The following is a 19397-nucleotide window of genomic DNA, read 5'->3' on the forward strand; positions in this document are numbered from 1 at the left end:
GTACCGGCCAAGCTTCTCCCCACCCTAGGGCCCAGTTCTCCTGAGTAGAAATGAAAGTTCTTATTTCATAGGATTTCACAGAGGAGTCGATACATGGACAGCTCCTCTGGGCAGTCAGTTCATAGCTGGTATGAAGCCTCTCACCTCCTGTGAGGATCTGTGATGATGCAAATTACCTTGAAACAAAGGCAGGAACAGAATCTCAGGTTTCAGGTAGTCACAGTTGCTTCCTGCTTAGGAAAATATGCAGATTTCATTTTTTAAAATCGGCTAAAATTTGATATCTTCCATGTGTCCAGGTTGTAGCCATATTGGTCTAAAGGAAAAAAGCAATCAGGGCTCATAGTAGAGAAATCCTATGAAATATGAACTTTCATTTCTACCCAGGAGAACTTTTACAATCTTTTCTCCAATGCCCAATGAAGGGTGTTTGTGCTTGAAAGCTTGCAATTAAGAATTTTTTTGCAAAAATCTTGTTTGTCCAATAAAATATATCATCTCTACTACAAGCCCTGATTGCTTTTTCCTCTAGACCAATACAGCTAGAACCTGGATACCTGACTCATCCCTATCACCCCCACACACCCTGGACAAGCCACTTGTGACTCTGTCCCATGCTTCACCCCAGCTGGGCAGTGCCTGCCCCTGCTCCAGCCCTAGTCCCAGCTCCACTCCCTCCCTCACCACAGGCGACTATGGGAGCAGGGCTATGCAGGGGTGCTGCAGCCACTTCAGAATTCACTGTAGCACCCCCAACTGCCCCTCCCAGTGCTGCTCCCACCTGCCCCAAGTGCAGCCCATCCCAGCTCCCCTGCCCCCAGGAAGAGCCCAGAACAGCCCTGGCCCCAGCCCACAGCTACAGCCTGTCTCGTGCAGATGCAGGGGAACATGGTCCCCCATGCCCTCCTGGGGTGCGCATAGTGGCGGGAGGCATCCGATGTCCTGCCCCCTGTCCCAGCCCTACTCCCTCACCCACACCCCTTCCCCCACAACAGACTTACCAGTCAGACCCAGCTGCTCTCCATGTGGCTGGACTGTTCTGTGTACCCCCTATGAGCCTTTTAAATACCCCTAACTGTACACGTACCCCTGGTTGACAACCACTGGACTACAGCCTTACACGGGAGCACAGCAGGGTCCAGCAGCACTAATACCCACTAAGGCCAAGCCAGCAAGCTGAATCAGGAAACACCGCAGTAGCTCAGGGAGACATGTGACCAGCACGGGACAGGGAGGTACATAAACACAGGCCCTGAGCCAGGAGGGTCAGTCCAGCCCTGGAGCCTCCTCAGGCTAGTGTTCCAAAGCAAGGGGAATGCACAAGCTCTGCTACCTGGCGCTGGGGCTGGCTTGAGGAAGGTGAACAGAAGGCTGGAGCCCTACAGGGGAACATGGTCTGGGGCACAGTGGGCCTAGGCTAAGGAAAGCAGCAAGTGAGGAAAAACAAGTGGGGGAGGGGGAGCTGAGGCTGGAAAGGCTGAGTCCCAACAAGGGTGTAAAGGCCATGGTGATAGTGCAGAGCAGCTGCAAGTCAACCCAGAAGCAGTGGTGACGAAGCTGTGCCACAGCCCAGCGTGGCGCAAGCTCTGGGCAGCTGCACCAAGAACTTCCCAGTTGTGGTGAGGGAAAGGTGTCACTTTCCACCCTCCCCCTTATCCCCACAACCACACAAAACAACAGTTTCTGGAAAGCCCAGAGCTAGCGTGGGGCATGTGGTGTTGGGGCTGTGTGCACTGGTCTCCACCACTGCTGTGGAGCTGGGGACAGCAGAAGTGGCAGCTGGAAGGAACTGCCCCAGCCCTGCTGCATGCCCAGGGGTGGCAGGATGCTCCATGGCTGAGCAGTGCGGAGCAGGCTCGGCAGGCTGAGGCTGCGCACCATTGGTGGTGGTGGAGAGGTGCTGCAGGGCAGATGGGCTCTGGGCTGTTGCTGGGTGCTGATAGGCTCAGAGGGGCACATGCGGGGGGCTTCCATTCACACCCCACATACCCTCAAACCCTCCCCCACTAACCCCCACAACCACACCCTCTCCCCCACACAAGCACACACCCCACAAATAGTGTACCCACACACACACCTGCATGCCTCTGGGGTGAGCCCTGCTCACTGTTACATACACACACCCCACCACACACACACCCCATGCCCACCCACATCCACACTCACACACACACATATACCCCCACAGCTCTACACAAACCCCATACCCACCCACAATATACAAAAGAAAGACTTCATTTTGAGCTATTATGCAATCACTTGTGTATATACAGCACAAACACACACAAGTCAGGACAAAAATATATTTTTAAATAAACATTAAAAGGGTTTTTTGTTTTTTTTTTAGTATATAATTTGCTCTCACCATTCTGGGACAGCCACCAGCAGCACCAGGGTTCAGGTTTCCTGGCTACTCCCTTAACAGGCTCTTAGAGTTCTGCTCATCCAGAGCAAGCCTGCACCTTGCTTCTGCATCCACTGGGTGGAGACACAGCACCACTAAGGGACTCAGGCTTATTTCACAGAGGATTGTTCTTCATGTTCTCCACAACCCATTTACTGCAACAGCTCTTAAGAACTGGAGCCTCTTTTCATGTAAGGTACTCATACCCTTCAATATTTCTTTCCTTTTTGTGCCCTAAAATCTGTAAGTCTGTTTCCAGTAGGGAACAGCCATTCAAATAATCTCTGTCTCTTCTTTCCCTGCATCTGATCCAATTCATTTTCGTTTTGCAGTAATGCAGAAGACCTCAAATTAAAGTATCAGTTACACAGTCTGTCTACATGTGGCAACAGATGCCTAAACAAAGGCACCAAGACCTTTTGCATTTTGGGGGCTTTAAAGCATTTGATTTTGGAAACTTCAGCTTCATGATAAAAGTATGGTAATAAAGGTTTTTGGACTGGATACTTTCCCCGTGGGGAAATGTATGAGAAATAAATGTTAGGAGAAAAAATAGGGCAGTCAAAACCCAGAATTCCATTAATATTTTCAAATGCATTTCCTTTCTGAATCAGAGTTAAAGCAGATACTGTTGACATTACTTGGGAAAGAATTTCTGAGTAAATTTAATTTGAGAGAAAGTTCAATTTAGGAATCTGGACTATCAGCTTGGATTTTTTAAGTTCCATTTAAATCTCTCGTTTGTGGGTTTTCACTTGAACTTTTTTTTGCATTTTATAACATGTCATAATGGAGCCAGATAGAAAAGGCACCCCCCCAAAACAAACAAACAAACCAAAAAAACCCTCCTCGTGTTCCTTTACCGTTTCACTTCAGTTACCTCTTTAAAAAAACAAAACAACCCCCACCAAAAAAACTGGCAGACAGGAGCTGGGGTGAGAAAGGGAAAGTTTACAAAAGTGTTGCAGGGTGACCTACCCTCAGCTCTCCATTCCCAGATCTCAAAGAACAGACGGTTCCCTGCTCTCCCTGTTCTGAAACAGCCCCAGGCAGCACCAGGAACCATGACTCCGCATTTACAAACTACCTTGATATCTTTTTAAATAATTTATCAGCTTCAGCAGGCCCAACTCTGAAGGGGAACCTGCAACAAAGAATTCACCTGGGAAAACACCATAGGAGATGAATCATCTGAGCACACAAATAAAAACGTTCCAGCCTTCACCTTCTCTCTCATAGGAGACATTTAACTTTGTTTTCTTATCCGCAGATCGTGGGAAATGATCTTTCCACCTGGTTTAGCATGAGGGAGCACTGCATCTACATTTGCCATGGTTTCCTGAAAGATGTGAATACACTACAGAACGTACAGAGGAATGCAATGATTGGAGATCTGTAAAACATGACTACTGAGGGAAGAATTGGGATTATTTAGTCTAGAGGAGAGAGGACAGAGAGGGTATTTGATTCTAGCCTTCACATCCAGAAAGTGTTGATCTAAAAAACAAGCACATGCACAAAAAAAACTTCCCACCCCCCTTGTCAGGTGGATCTCATTTCTTCTCAGCAGTCCTTCCTGGAACACCATCCCTGGGCAAAGAAACCAAAGCCCTGCTGCTATCAGGAGATGGGATCCATCTCAGCAGAACTGGAGGTATCTGGCCAACCTAGTAAGGAAGGCTTTAAACTAGGTGCCCTGGTCAGTGGTAACACCCAGGGGTGCTTAGGCAGTGGGCAAGGGATGCAGGCAGGAGCGAAAATGGCTGCAGGGGGGTCCCTCCCCAGTCACTGACTGGTCAGTAGGGGGGCACGTGCCCCCCCTGAGTAAGGTGGCACCAGTCACCCACCTCCCCGTAGGACTCCACTCAGCTTCCTGCCATTCTGACATGGATCCATTTATAAATTACCTTTTTCTTGCACCAATTGAGCCAATTGCCTATCCATCTTACAGTAGTTTTGTCCAGCCCACCTTTCTCCAGTTTGTTTATGAGAAGGTCATGTGGAACTGTCTCAAAAGCCTTGCTGAAGTCCAGGTACACTAGAAGCCCTAAGTGCAAGACACAGGATATCATAATACCTTTCTGCTCTGCACTGGTTGGGCCCCATCTAGAGTATTGTGTATGCTTCTGGGCTCCAAGTTTCAAAAAAGGATGTGGAGAAGTTAGAGAGGGTCCAGAGGCAGGTGACAATAATAATAAAGGACTTGGAAGGCAAGTCATACCAGGAGAGGCTGAAAAACCTAGGCATATTCAGTGTGGAAAAGGTACTTAAAAGGTTAAAGCACCTAGCAGCTCTCAGGGATGCTCATGGCACCCCTGGGTGTTCACACTAGGTTAGTATCCCTGCTGTTTTCTAGAACTAGCTTCAGTTTCTCACCTGCCATATCACTGCTGGTCAAGTTTCTCCATCTATTAGGAGGTTGGCTTCAGAAACTGGAGTTAGGCCTTTGGGGTGCCTGTACATGAGCTGGGAGGCTGCTCCGATGCGCTGTAATTACAGCGTGTCAGAGCAGACTCAGTTGAGTCCACTGCAGCATGTTAGTTAGTGTGCTCCAGCCAGCCTCCGCATCTTGTGAATCGGCATCCCCAATCTTCAAAATGGTGGCGGGAGCACTTTAACTACAGCTTGTTCAACAAACTTTAGATAAAGCACCATTTTGAAGGACACATTTTGGGGACACTGATACACGAGATGCTATGGACACTTTAATTAGAGTGGCTCTCGGAGATGTTCTATTTAAAGCCCTCCCCCACCCATCCCCCCCGAGCACATGTAAAAACACCCTTGGTGCCTGCGCCACCCTGATCATCATCAAGTTGCCAGTCTGCTCTGATCCTTATATGTTCACTCAAGCAGGGCTTCTCACTCAGTCTCCTAGAAGCTTCAGGCTCCCCACTCTCTCTCCCTAATTTGGACTTAGGGCCCTCTCCCAGTTTATCGTCTTTTACCAGACTCAATTCCCCCATATATTGGCAGTGCCTCCCCAGTTGCCCTCACGATCTCTATCTAACCCTACAGCCACAACACATTAATATAGATAAACATACAAGACAAACTACTTAACTTCCATGCAGGATCACTGCCTGTCTTCCTTTAGCCCCTGTGGTCTGGAGTTCCTCCCCAAGCCTTACAAGGGCCAAAATGAGGCCTCACCCAGGGGTTTTGGCCTTATAAGGCTCTAGCTATATGCCCTTGGTTCACCTGTCTGGCTTTTTCCCCATCAAGCCTGTTAGAAATGGCATGGAGCCCCTGCAGCCTCTGTGTTGTAGGTTCTGATTTTGCTTCCCACACGGGGCAGAGCAGCTGCTTCTCTCTGTGGCAACTGTCAGTCCTCCTGGATCACGGTGTTTGCATGAGGGCCACCCAGACTTTTGATGCATATGCCTGGGCAGGAATTTTTTTTGGAGGAGTGGAAGCCATCCAGACCTTCCATCCTCCCTTTAGGCCAAGGAGACAGAATCCAAAGACCAGACTGAGTCCAGATGTTTCGTGCCTCCATGGCTGTAGTATGAGTGTCTGGGAACAAACCCAGGTTGCTTCTCTCAGAGCCTCTTAATTCCCAAGTCCCTGTAGAGTCCTGGAGACAGCCTGTAGTTCCCCGACCCTCTCCTCCTTAGTAATGGGGTAGCAGACCCATGATGGGGACATGAGAACAGTCTTAAAATACTTGAAGGGCTACCATAAAGAGAGAAAACACCTTTTCCCTCTTGTTGCAAAGCAGGACATGAACCAATGGCTTGAAGTTGCAGCAAAACAGGTGAAGCAGTGGAATAGAATAACCTACTAAAGAAGTAGTTGAATCCCCATCATGGGAGGTGTTCAAGAGGAGGTTGGACAGGTATTGAGTTAGGGATGATGTTGGAATAGCTATACCTGTGTTTGACTATGGGTATTTAACATGCTTCTGGGCCTTACTTGGCTAAGAGATTAGACAATGGATTTATATGGGATGCTGTAGATAGGGATAATCAGGCAGGAGGTTGGACTAAATGGCCTCTGAAAGTCCCTTCCAACCCTACTTCTCTATACTATGATTCTAGGCTTTTAAGCTTGCCATTGACATCCTGATGTCTTGGAGACAGTTACTTACCATTTCTGTGCTTCAGTTTCTCCAACTGTAAAGTGATAGTAATTATCTCCATCTTGTAAAATCTACAGATGAAAAATGCCCAGGTGTACTGCAGCTTAATCCTTAGAATATTGTTTCTATATATGTAAGGCGTTCCTTAAGCTGTTCTAGAAAATATTCATCAAACTGCAGAATGTCAGATATAGAATATAATGTAAACAGACAGAAGAAAAAGAAATGCATTTCACTAAGGTCCAGAATTCAGCCAGTTTACAAGGAAAAGTAGGAAACTACATGGCATCTGCTGGTAGCCTCACAAACCCATCAGTGACATAACTTCAAGCCTGAAATCAGATATGCTTCCATTTGGTCACTGTGCGCTTGTGCAAAGATTCAAGCAGATGCATATTAACTTCTAAAGAGCTGCATGTGGCTCCAGAACTGCAGGTTGGCCACCCCTGGTCTAGACAGTCCCCAAAACCTGATCCTCCGATCCCTGCCCCCCCATACACTCATCTGCATCCAGCTGCCAAGTCTGCTCTCAGGATCCTGCCTGGCTGGGTGTCTGTGCTTGTGCATGTGTGCGTGCAGCCTGGCAGCAGTAAGAAAGAGGGGCCGTTTTTCCCCCAGCATGCACAGCCAGGCACACAGCAGAGTGGGGAAGAGTCACTTTCCCCCCCAGTACCAGCAGCGATTAACGCTCGTTAAAAAAAATAACAGATTAATGAGTTAATCACGCTCATTAACAGCAATTAATTGACAGCCCTAATACTGATATATTTATACGTACTAATTTGTTTACTGGTTTGAGGAGAAGCTGATATTTTTTTCCATCATACGTTCAAGTCCCATCTCACAAAACATTCAAGTTCATGCTAGATAGCAGAACTATCAATACACAAACAACATTACATTTCCTGCCATCATCTCCAACTTCACCATAAAACAGGTGGGACATTTTGTATCCTTTTCCGCAGTCATGACTGAGTCTGTCCCATAACAGCCCTGAATGTTCATGCATTTGTGTCTCAGATAGAACTGAATGATAAAATGGTCATTGAATTAGGAATCACATTCATAGTCCTTAACTCATCCCTAGTATATAAGAAAACAGTCAGTACTAAATCTTTTTAAATTGTTTAGAGGTATAGATGACAAAAGCTGTTCAAATTTGGGACTTTTTTCTCTCTGAAATATTGGCCTTAAAAAGGGTAATGAAGAGGTGATGCAAAGAACTGGGGATTCAAAAAGGAACTCTTAATTCTGGCTGCTTCCTCACTGCTTAGCCCTGCTACCTGTACAATTAAGCCAGCAGCTCTGAAAAAGCTTTGTATTAATCCTTTGATTGCTGGATAAAGCACTGAGTTATAACAAGCATCAACCATGGCAAGTAACTCTTACATGTTCAGTGGCTCTGATGGGTAAACTATAGCTCTATCTGCAAGCATAAGCAACATCACATCTTGGTTTTAATCATCTCCCTTGATCCATGTTAATGCCTGGAACTAGAGCGACAAGATATTACAAAGTCTCATATATCTTAATTGTCCTACAACCGTTGAGTCTGTAGTGTAGGCCATAAATAATGCTCCGAAATTCCAAATTATGCATGCAAATAATGTTCTTAATACTTGTTTTCTGAGCAGCTATTTTTATTTTGACATTAACATACACATACATGCTGGAGTAAGGGAAGTTGTCACCTTTACATATCCTTATTGAGCTACAAAATATTTACACAAGCCAGATTAGGAAAAAGACATTTATTATAAATTGGTAGATTTACAGATCTATACAAGTAAACATCAGGGTTTTTGTTTTTTTTAAAACAGGCTAAGAGTATACAATTTGAACACAGCCCTTTGAAGGCACATTGTGAGAAGCTAGAGCTCAAGTTGCATGTATTCCCAAAGTCGAAAATATCACCGCTGCAATTATCACTCATAATAGCACTTAAATATTAACTTAATGGACAGCATCTAGTAGACAGACACTGCTTAGGTCATCTTCACATTGCACACTGAATACACCTACTATAAGGTTATGGTCAAACAACATGATTGAGAAACAGAATTGATCTTGTAAATCACATGTAAATACAGAGAAAGCAGTAAAGAAAAAGACATTCAGATCAGAAAGATGTGGCACTCAAGTACTATGACTGGTGTGAAGTGATTTACTCTTTGGTTTTTAAAATAAATGCAGAACATGGAGGTTTCCCTAGAGCAGGGGTTTTCAACCTCTTTCCATCATTGTACCCCCAGGCAGCTGGACATGGAGCAGAGTAGCTCAGCCGCCGAGCAGGAGGGTGAGGATGGAGTGGGGGTGGCACGCAGCCAGATGTGGCGTGGCGGGGCGGGCTAGGAGCAGCAGGGAGGCTGCAGCACAGGGCGGTGGGAAGCAGCTGCAGCCACCATGTGCAGCCCACAGGGGCACCACTGCCCTTGCCCCCCTCCCATTCCTGCCCACCTGCACATACCCCCTAAAGCCCCCCAAAGTACCCCTACCCTAGAAGACTCATTGAGATCAAGTTAAAGCCAGAAAAAGCTGCCATTTTAAAACATCAGACATGGGACAACTGAAAATACATTGCAGCTGGAAGTTGCATTGACCACAGATTCTCTTTAACAGATTGTATTACTTGAAGGACACAGCTCAAGTCCTTATGAAAATTATAGCCCTGATGCTACAATTGAGACAAGGCAGACCACTTGCTGTCACACTGAGGTTGCACTGACAACAGCGAGGCCAAGTATGCAAATAGGTTCTGCTCAAACCAACTCAATTTCAGGGTGCAAGACAAAGGCAGCAAACTGAGACATAGCTGTTAACAACTCAGGAATGACAAAGGTTACCTCTGTGCCTATGGTATGGATAGGCTGGAATTCTGCCTGTGACTCCGTTCCCTAGAATTCTTTGTGCCAATGTTCAGGCTAGCAGGCACCTGAAACAGGCCTTAAAATGAGGAAGCCATTCAGGAAGTGTGTATATATAAATATATGTATTCCTGATACAGGGGAAGTTGGGAAACGGTGACTCATTAATAAGCAAATGCATAAGCTGTGGGTGATTTGTTGGGATCTTTGCTTGTTAATAAGAGAAGCCTGAGGTTTGCTTTAACAGCCACTCAGATAAACTAGTCTTTTTCTGGTGCTAATACCACACCCTGAGCTTGGAGATGGATCCAGAGGCACGGGAGTGAATGTGAGCCCTGGATTATAAACAGTACTTCTCCACCTAGAAGGATAATGCTTAAATTTCAACCCGTCTGGGGAAAGAAAAAGGGATTTGTCCTAAGGCATTAACAAGGAAAGCATTCCCAGCCCCACTAAGGCAATCATGATTATCCCTGAGCTGTTGGCTATGGTGACTGTACTAACAGGAATGTATGAGTATAAAAGCAAGGCAGGTGGCATCAGTGTAATACTGGATATATTCTTTACCCTGAAATTGCAATTCTTAGTTCACAACTTGCAAGACTTGGAATCAGTGTGATCCAAAAGTTATTTTATGCTGTTATATGTTAGGATGTTATAACAATTGCACCAGGAAGCAAGACTGTCTTGATTAATGGTATCAGTATTTACAAATGAAATGGAAAGCAACCCAGTGAAAAACCTATAAAGGTCTTAACTGGACCATCAAAAGAAATAGGATTTGACTCAGCTTGAGGTATTCTAATACCATGGAGCAACATCTTCCCATGTGTTCATTTGTTGAAATATAATCCAAGAGTTTTCTCTTCAAGGAAACAAAATGATTGGGACTAATTTTTAAGCATTATTCTTTCTTGCCTGCATCTAAACCAATGTGTTTTTGGTCCTGTGCTTTAAAACAGGACTTTTTTGTTTTTTTAAATATACCAAAAAGCAGTATTTTCTTTACAGAAGATAAATACAAAAGGTCAGTTGCAAATTGGTTGAGTATTCGCAGTGTAAGCAGGACAGCATAAATTTGAATTTTGTAGTACAAATGCATATAAAATTTATCCAAGTTAGGCTTCACCCCAGTTAAGTACACAGTAAGGGGATAAGAAAATGAAAGCTCGGAGCTAAACTACAGATGATTTCCTCATAGTGTTTTAACTGGTAACTGACTAAAGATGCTGTGTTTCTTGATTTTTATAATTCAGGGACATATTTTTAAAGTGCAAGGGCTGCTAGCTATTTTGGAACAGTGGGATGGAAACTAATGGCAGTTTCTTCCAACTTGGGGGTAGAAGTGAAAAGAAAAAGCTATAGAATTTTTGCACAAAGATCTGTTCTCCAGTTAAGAGAAAAAAAATCAAAAAAACATTTCAGTTTGAATCTTCCTGTCAGGGGTAAAGACATCTCCCCTTTTTTCTTGTGCTCATGCTATTCCAAAATTTTGCTTCATTTTTTCATATACCACATAGCTAATGCTGACAGCTGGAAGCACTTTCATGAAATTAGGAGTTATGCCTCTGTACAGTCCTTGGACCCCTTCTGCAGAAATTATTTTTTGAAAGAGAGCAACCATGTTTAGCTGTGGGGCTCCTTCCACTGAGGCTAGAAAAGGAAAGAATTACAACGAGGTCAACCTCCATCAAAAATTCCATTAACATTATATAAACATTAACTTATAAAAACGATCATAATACAGGTGTCTGGCTAGGGTTTGGAGAGCTGGGCCAGGCCCACAAGACAAGGGGGCTCCATTCCCACCCCCCACCTCAGCTCTGGCCATTCAGTGCAGCTGCAGCTTCCTCCGCTTTCCCCTCCCCACCCCCTGACAGCCCAGTGGACAGGGCTGGGCTGGTAGCACCACCTGCTGCACAAAAAAATTACCTTAGAAGGAACACAAGTTCCCTTAGGTGCTCTGCTTTAGAGCACCTTAATCTAATACCTCATTTGACCAGGGTTATTTTTTGTGTGATCAGTCATTTTAAAACACTCTGCAGCCATGCACGTGTGTTATGTCACAGCGGTAGAGCATGTTCAGGGACCTGTCACTTGTGTATGTGCCCTTTGTGAATCATGTAGGTGTCTGCACACCTAGTAGTGCTAATACTGTGCAACACCCTTAAAAGGATGTTTAAGGCACCCCGAGTGCCATGGCACTGTGATTGAGAACCACTGCTCTAGTACAGCAAGCAAGTGTGCTCCAAAAAGGGAGTTTTGCTGCTGGAATACTTTTGAGGACTATGGGCTTCATATCTAGTTTTGGGGTAGGCCTGTATCAGCTGAAGACCGTGGCTATGAAACTCCCTCCATGAAACACTCCCCAGGGAGCAAATTCCTAGCAATGTGTTGTCCAAGTCTCATTTGTTTTACTTCCATTGCTGGGGGAAATATATTTCATTTTTATAAATTTCTGTCATCTCTCTTCTTCCAATCTAGATGGATCAGTTAGTAACTGATCTCTTTCAGTGGTGGTCTTCTTTTCCTCAATGGTCACAGATTCCTTAGTTGGTTCCTTAGATAGTTCCTCTATCATGTAGTTGGTCTCGTTAATACTTTATTGGACTTAATTTTTTTTTTTTTTTTAAGAAATGGGTGTTTTGCTTTTACTAAATAGTGCTTGGGGCTGGAGCTCCATAAACAAGTTAAATTTTGAGAGGGAATATACATTATCTTTATAAATACATTGGGATGGTTGGAGGAAAACAGAGAGAGAAAAAATACAAGCGTAATAATGATACTGGTAAAAAGACTGAATGGATATAAATTGGTCATGGGTAAGTTTAGACTAGAAATCCAGGAGGTTTCTAACCAGACCACTGAAGACCTGGAAGGGCCTTCTGAACAAGATGCTGGGAACAAGGAATACAGTGTTTCAAGATTAAATTTGCATAAAAAGTCTATGAATGGATTGGTATGGTAAGATAGGAATCATCTTGGAGATAGTCATTAACACTTCTAATATGAGGCTTTGGGTGTTCAATTTGCTAATATCCCCAAGAGGGGATTGAAAGGACATTTGATCACTGTGTGAGCTAACTGCATGAGGAAGCCATTAGGTGGCAGGGGCTTTGGGTGGCAAAGTCAGGTGCTCATGGTGTGTGAAGGACCTCTAGGTATAGGTTAGAGTAGAAAGTGGTACAGGGTTTGAGAATGTTTTTAGACAGTAAGTGGATATTGTACCCTGGGTGGTTTTTGCATTGGAGTGAAGGCTTGTGATACCTCAGGAGTCTTATTTTACTTTTTTAAAAAATCTCTGCTCCTGTTGGGGCCCAAGGCACTGGTACCATGAGACTTACCTTGAGCCTGCATGCGAGTCCTGATAAGTGCAAGAGGGTAGCTGGCTAACTGACCACAGGTGCTGGAAGCAGTACCACATCCCAGCAACACAAGGACACCAGGATTAGCAGAGTCTGATGCATAATGTTCTAGCCATGTATTCTTCAAAGCCTGCCATGAAAATAAAGTATGGATTTACATGGAATGTACATAAAAACTTTATAGGGAGATAGTTATGCAGACTTTATAGTAAGCTACAATTTTGAACAATTCATCTGCTTCCATTTATGTACTCAGTGAGCACTCTAGCCCAATCCAAAGCCCTTAACCATGTGTCACTGACCTTTATGACATTATTCTTCTCTCTAAAATTAAGCACTTTGCTTGATCAGACAGACAAAACACTCAGCACCATGAGGAAAAAAGTGCTTTGGGGCTGAATGACAAGCACCCCAAATTAAGTAAAAAAAAAATGTAGTAAATAAATTAGTATTAAAATGCATCTTCAAAGTTTATTGTGAACATCAGATTATTTCTACTTGAAATTTACTGGCTCTACTCCACTTAGATTTTTTTCAACTGAAAAATACATGTGCTATGAACCATGGACAGGGAATGACAAGACAGGGTATTTCGCACCATGAGGCAACTGGAAAGTGATGTTCTAGAATAGTTAACATCAAGGAAAGCACTGGGCTACCAAGCCCCTGTCTAGACTGGAAAAAATGAGTGTTGCTTACTGTGTTAGCAGACTTGTGTTACAGTGTTTTTAAATACACCTTCCGCTGTATGGAGAGAAAGCCAGTGTTTTCACAATCATGTTGGCTGATCCAGATCAACTTTGGGGTCCTATTTAGGGCTCTAAAGGACAAAAGCAATACCATAAACTCCTTGTAGAAGCAAAATGGTAGCCAGACATGTCAGAGAAACCATATTTATGATGGGTTCAGATTACTGTAATCCACTCACTCATGAGAGGAACTGTGAAAAAAAATATTGTAAATAGTACAGGGTTTGGTAACCTAACATGATCCAAGACAATGACATGCTCGGCGCCAGAGATGTCTAGAAAGGCTATGAACATGTTGCACTGAAACCACTAGGTGGCCAACATCCAAATTTAAGGTCACTAAAATCCACTTCCTAAAAGTAAATCAGATCTTTATCCATAGGAGTAATTTTTACTCATGCCAGGAGAGTACTTAGTGATTCCAAGGAGAGAGAAGCTAACAGGGAGAAGCCAAGACTGCTATTCTGTGCCCCCAAAGTAGATTTCTTCCAGAAAAAAAACAAACACATGATAAAGACGAGGAAGATGTTATAAACCGGTACAGATTACAACAACATGGGCTGTTTGTTTTATAATCAGTTGCATGAAACACTTGAACAAGTAAGTTACAGATGTTAGCAAGCGAGGTATAATTTACCATTAGTTTACATTTTTACTCTACTTGTGTCTCTGATCTACTCACCTCATAAACAGCTAGATCTATGCCAGCATAAGGAATTATACCCAGAATATTGGGAATATAACCTTTGTAAAAGGCCTTTACACCTTCTCTTTTTAAAATCTTCTTGGCACAGTCAAACATCCCAGAATATTGTCCTGTTTTGCCCACAGCCAGTCTAGTCTTTAAGACCTAACAGAGAAAAATGCAGTTATATAGGATTATCTAATATCTAGCATATTACACCATGGTTTCAAAAGACAACCTCTTTACATTTTCCTGCTCTTGTAATAACTACATTTAAGGTTTGGTCACATCTGGTTTTATTATTTCTAAAAGGAACACCTCCCTCTGGAGTTAAATTTGAGAATCAAATACAGTGAAAGCCTATATTAATTTCTTAAAGCTGTGTTCTGTCCTCCCATCCCCTTCTTATCTACAAGACAGACTTTTTTCTAAAATACATTCAGAAGGCATCAAATGCTGAACTTTTAACTGAGGTTCTAGTTTACAAATAATTGTATAAACCACACATAAAAGTAGGGACTGTGAAGGAACATGAACTAATTTCTTCTAAAATCTTTAGGATCATGATTTTGCATCCGAGAATGATGAAACACAGAAAGATTAAAGAAACTTCAAGGCACCTTGGGAAATTAAAATACATAGAGATCACTTTGTTCATTATTGACATGCTACAGCTATTTAACAGTACACATGATTCTACACAGCAGTTTAGCATACAGAAGTGAAGAATACAGCAGGAATTCAGCCTAATTATAGATTTCACAGGAAGCAGTTCCCTCATGCTGGCACTTTAGCTTTCTATTCTGGTCAGAAGCACCATACCAGCCACTTAATTGTAGTATTAAGGTAGTATTAAGAGAGGGGTACTTTATAGTAGAACAATTTGTCCATTCTTACATACTAAGATACTTGATCTATGATACAGCATTTAGGTTGTTTTATAGTTCAAAATGTCTATGTACTTAGAAGCCATCTATGATTTGACTGGACTGAGGGAAATGACTTCATTTAAAAACCATCATCATTAGCACAGAATGCAGTTGGTTTTTTCCCCTTTATGAGATGCTATCAGTATGAATCAACATAGGTTCAAACCTGGCTGCTGGTGAGTCTGTGCTGAAACAGACCTGAGACTATAAGAGATGCTGTATAAGGTCAGACAACAAGTCTATCTACCCTGTACTCCGTTTTTTATAGTGGCAGAGCAGATACTAAGGAAAAAAAATGTAGGGCCTAGTCAGACTGATCTTCCCCCGCCCCTCTATTCCTACAGTTTCCAGTGCTCAGAGCCCTAGGAAGCCCTATTTTAGAAGATGCCCCCCATCATGTTTAATATCCACTAGTGAACCTATCCTGCATGAATCCATTTTTTTTTTTTAATCTAGTTAAACTGCTGACCTCTGCAACAGCTAAAGGCAAACAGTTCCACAGACTAATTACACTGGAGGGAAAACAATTTCTTTTTGTTTTAAGCTTACTACCTAACAATTCCACTGGATCAGCCCCAGGTTATATTAGCGCAGAGACGGGAAGCAGTATCCTACCCAATCCCTATTTACTTCTCCATGCCATTCCTCATGTTAGACTCCTGTCATATCCCCTCCTCAGTCATCTTTTCTCTAAGATAAAAAGTCCTAACCTATTTAGTCACCCCTTGTATAGAAACCTTTCCATGCTCAGCATCCTTCTTGTGTCTTTTCTGTACTTTTCTGACTTCTACTATATCCTTTTTTTAAATGTGGGGAGGGGGACACCAGAACTACACACATTATTCAAATACAGGTGTGGCATGATCATATTTTCTGTTTAGTTTTCAAATTCCTTATTAGTCATTCCTAATATTTTATTTGTCCTTTTGACTGCTGCTGAACACTTGGCTGAAGTTTTCAGAAAGCTATCCACAAAAATCCCAACATCTTGGCCCCAGCACAAGCACCTCTGCTGCATTATATGAGTTAGAGGTTTTAGGAAAATACTGTACCTTGTAGCCAGACTGTAGGATGAGAAAAAGTTACTAGGCAGCCCTTCTGCATTCCCAACAGAAGTTACTACAGAACTATTCTCTCAGGTTCTATGTAGCATGGAAGAAATAACAAGCGGATCTACAAAGCCTATACTAAAGGGAAACTCAGAGCTGATTAACCTCCTCTGCACAGTTCACCTCCTCTACCTAAATCTTTCCCCACTTCCCACTCTCTGCACAGCTTCAAAAACAAAAAAGGAGATGACAGGGGGATCCAATAGTCATTAATGATGTAGAAAAAGTGAGTAAAGAATGATTGTGCATTGTTTCATAGTACAAAAACTAGGGGACAGCCAGTGAAGTTATCAGTCAGAAAACAATACAAAGTACTTTTTTACACAACACGTAATCAGTTTGTGGAACTCACTGCTACAGGATGTTGTGGAGGTCAATATAATACACTGAATATGGGTAATGTCCAGTATAACTGGGTTTAAAAAAAATAAAGCATTAAACACATTTAGAGAAGAAGAGTCTATCAGGGACTATTAAACTCAGTCAAGGATGTAATTTCAGGCTAAGAACATCCCTAAGCCTAAGACCTCTGCTGCCTAAGACAGCATGAGGGGATGGATCATTCTACATATACCCTGTTTCAATTAATCTTAAAACAAACATTTAAAAGCTGCCCTTAATGTGAGTGCTTTTCTGAATGGGGAATTAATATGAAATCCATGCCACAAGAAGTAGAACACTAGCTTATGGCTTATAAAAAGGGGAAAATGACTCAGTCCCAATTTTAAAAATGACCTTTTAAAGTCAATTTAAATAAAAATCTGAAAACGGCAAAGAAATAATAAAAGCACCAGAAAGGAAAAAAACCTAGGTGTAGAACATACCACATGGGATTCTCAGAAAATATGTAGGAGCATTATGGGTGATTCTGAAACAGTAAGTCTATAGAATATAAGCAAACATAGTAATTAGGCACAGCTGAAGTCACCAGGATCTGGGCATTGGTCTCAGTGGAAACAGGTCTTGTTTTGCTTACCTCCATGGGATAAATAGCGGTCTGTGCAGTTGCGCCAGCCAAAGAACCAGATATAAATCTTTCGATTGTACCTATCTTTCCATCTTTGTTAGTAAATAGCTTCTTATACTGTGTAGGTAAGAAACAAAGGTATCATATGTCTAAGGCAAGCAGGTTCCATCAAAAGAAGCAGAAATATGCTACAATATACAAGCCCAAGCACATGCACTATAGGGGTCTAATTAACCTAATAAACCCAGCAAAATTTTCACTCCAATTCTTTGCATTACAATTCACAAGAGTATTGTGTGTTTTTCAACCCATATATGTCCTTTATACTAAAAGAGCTATAGACCTCATCCTCAGCTGACTCAAATAATTCTGGGACAAACAATAAGAGAGCCAAATTCTGCTAATCTCCCATAAAATCACATGTAAGTAATGGGGCAGAACACTGAATTCATTCTGGGGCAGACCCAGAATTTCGAATTGCTTGAGGACTGAATGATTGAGTATTATGTGCAGGAGGTAGTATAAATGTTATGTTCAGGTAGAACGAAGGGCAACATCTGTCACTGAAAAGCTGAGCAAAACTTAAGGTGCAAAATGCGGAGGAAGATGGGCAAAACTAGACACTAGTGAAAGACTACGAAATACCACTGAAATATGGTATTCAGAATCATGTACAGGAACTAACATGTTTAGAAAGTCATTCTAAACTAGCAAAATGGATTCCTGGTCAATGATCAGAATTCCTATATTCTATAATAACTTCATCATCAATATTTTGATCATCATCATTTGCATTCAGGTTTTGTTTACTTGTTTTTAGAATTCAGCACTCCCCTTGATTTAATACATTACCTGTTCATATGCCCAGAACTTAATAGCTGTTTCAGGCGCAATTTTAACAACATTAACACCATTTCCTCTCCAAAGGGATCGGACACCTCCTTCTTTCAGCATCTGCTTAAAACCATCTACTATATTCATTTTATTTGACTTTGAACTGTGAACCTAAAATAACAGTAAGAAAAAAAAAAACAACCTCAAGTTAGATATGTGGAGTCAAGAAACAGAGCACTTAAGCGTAAAATTTAAGTAAACAAATTAACTGATCAAAAAGCCCAAGAAAGGATTACTAAAATTAACAGGTCTCAGTCAAATATCTGTATTAGATCACCAATACTACAATCTAATTGACAGCCTTTTCCATCAATTAAAGACTCTTTTGAAAATCATCATCACCAGTATTTCTTGTTTTTATAGCTGTTGCTGTATTTCTTCCAAATCTAATACTGGGTCAAAAAGAAATATGAATGCTTGTTTTCTGTAGAATGCAGAAAATGCCTCAACACGCATAACCTAAATGCACTGTGGAATGTACTTTTTTTAGGATATATTGTATTTTCTATGCAGTGGTACGCAAGCAATTAATTAAATTCCTGTCATTCCAAGTATATGTAAAGTTCATATAAAATGTTAATTATGTTTTTGTTGTAATACCTTCTCCCATAATAGTAATAATACACTGTTATTTTATACCAACATGATTGATTTTGATGACCTTCATTTCCTATCTTTTTTTGTTAACTTTTTTGGATGCTAAAAAATTAATTCGAGTGCTCCACAAAACACTGTAAACAAAACCTTATTTTAAAGTGCAAGTTTTGAATACATGCAGAAAAGCATCAAAATAACTTATATACCAACAGCAAGGCAGAAAAAAAATATTCTAAAATTTACAGTCTAACCCTGCAACCTGTTATACTTACAAGAGCTAGTCATGGATTATTTCAGGATCTGGACCCTAAAGTAATACAACATATTAAATAGTTCAAAAGCTTCTCTAGAATTAAAATGCCACTAGTTTTCAAGAGCAATTCCCTGTTGAAAATGGCAAAATGACTTGCTAGAATTAAAGGTACTTCAGCGTTTCAACCTACCTGCATCAAGACTTTAAGACGATCTAACGGTGCTGTTCCTGTTCGAGACACAGCACCAGCCACTCCTCCTGATAACAGCTGTTTCCACCACTGCCCAGACTTTTTTTCTTCCTCTGTGAACTCATCTGGAATGGTCAAGCTATCACCTATATCCAACACCTGTTAGGATGCAAAGCAAAGTACAAATAACTTCTGGTCCTCTATCATCTGCTCAGTTATTTTACTAACAACTCTGACTGGCTGACCTACAACAGATGCCAAATAAATTACCACGTACAAAAAAAATTCGAAGTTAAAGAAATTAAGACTC

At 42.0% G+C, this 19397-nt stretch overlaps 1 protein-coding gene across 1 annotated transcript in view; it reads right to left on the reverse strand.

Moving 5' to 3' along the window:
• Window positions 1-9096: 9096 nt before the first annotated feature.
• Window positions 9097-19397, reverse strand: part of SLC25A24 (solute carrier family 25 member 24) — a 35441-nt gene continuing 25140 nt past the window's right edge. Inside the window, exons 5-10 of the mRNA XM_019530657.1 lie at window positions 19088-19246; window positions 18006-18158; window positions 17163-17270; window positions 14146-14313; window positions 12694-12844; window positions 9097-11002 (exon numbers count right to left, since the gene is read on the reverse strand). Coding sequence (XP_019386202.1) covers window positions 10824-11002; window positions 12694-12844; window positions 14146-14313; window positions 17163-17270; window positions 18006-18158; window positions 19088-19246 — 918 coding nt within the window. The 3' untranslated portion in view covers window positions 9097-10823. The remainder of the gene's footprint in view (window positions 11003-12693; window positions 12845-14145; window positions 14314-17162; window positions 17271-18005; window positions 18159-19087; window positions 19247-19397) is intronic.

This window comes from Crocodylus porosus, unplaced genomic scaffold, assembly GCF_001723895.1.
Source record: "Crocodylus porosus isolate Cpor-Errol unplaced genomic scaffold, CroPor_comp1, whole genome shotgun sequence".
NCBI classification, from domain to species: domain Eukaryota; kingdom Metazoa; phylum Chordata; order Crocodylia; family Crocodylidae; genus Crocodylus; species Crocodylus porosus.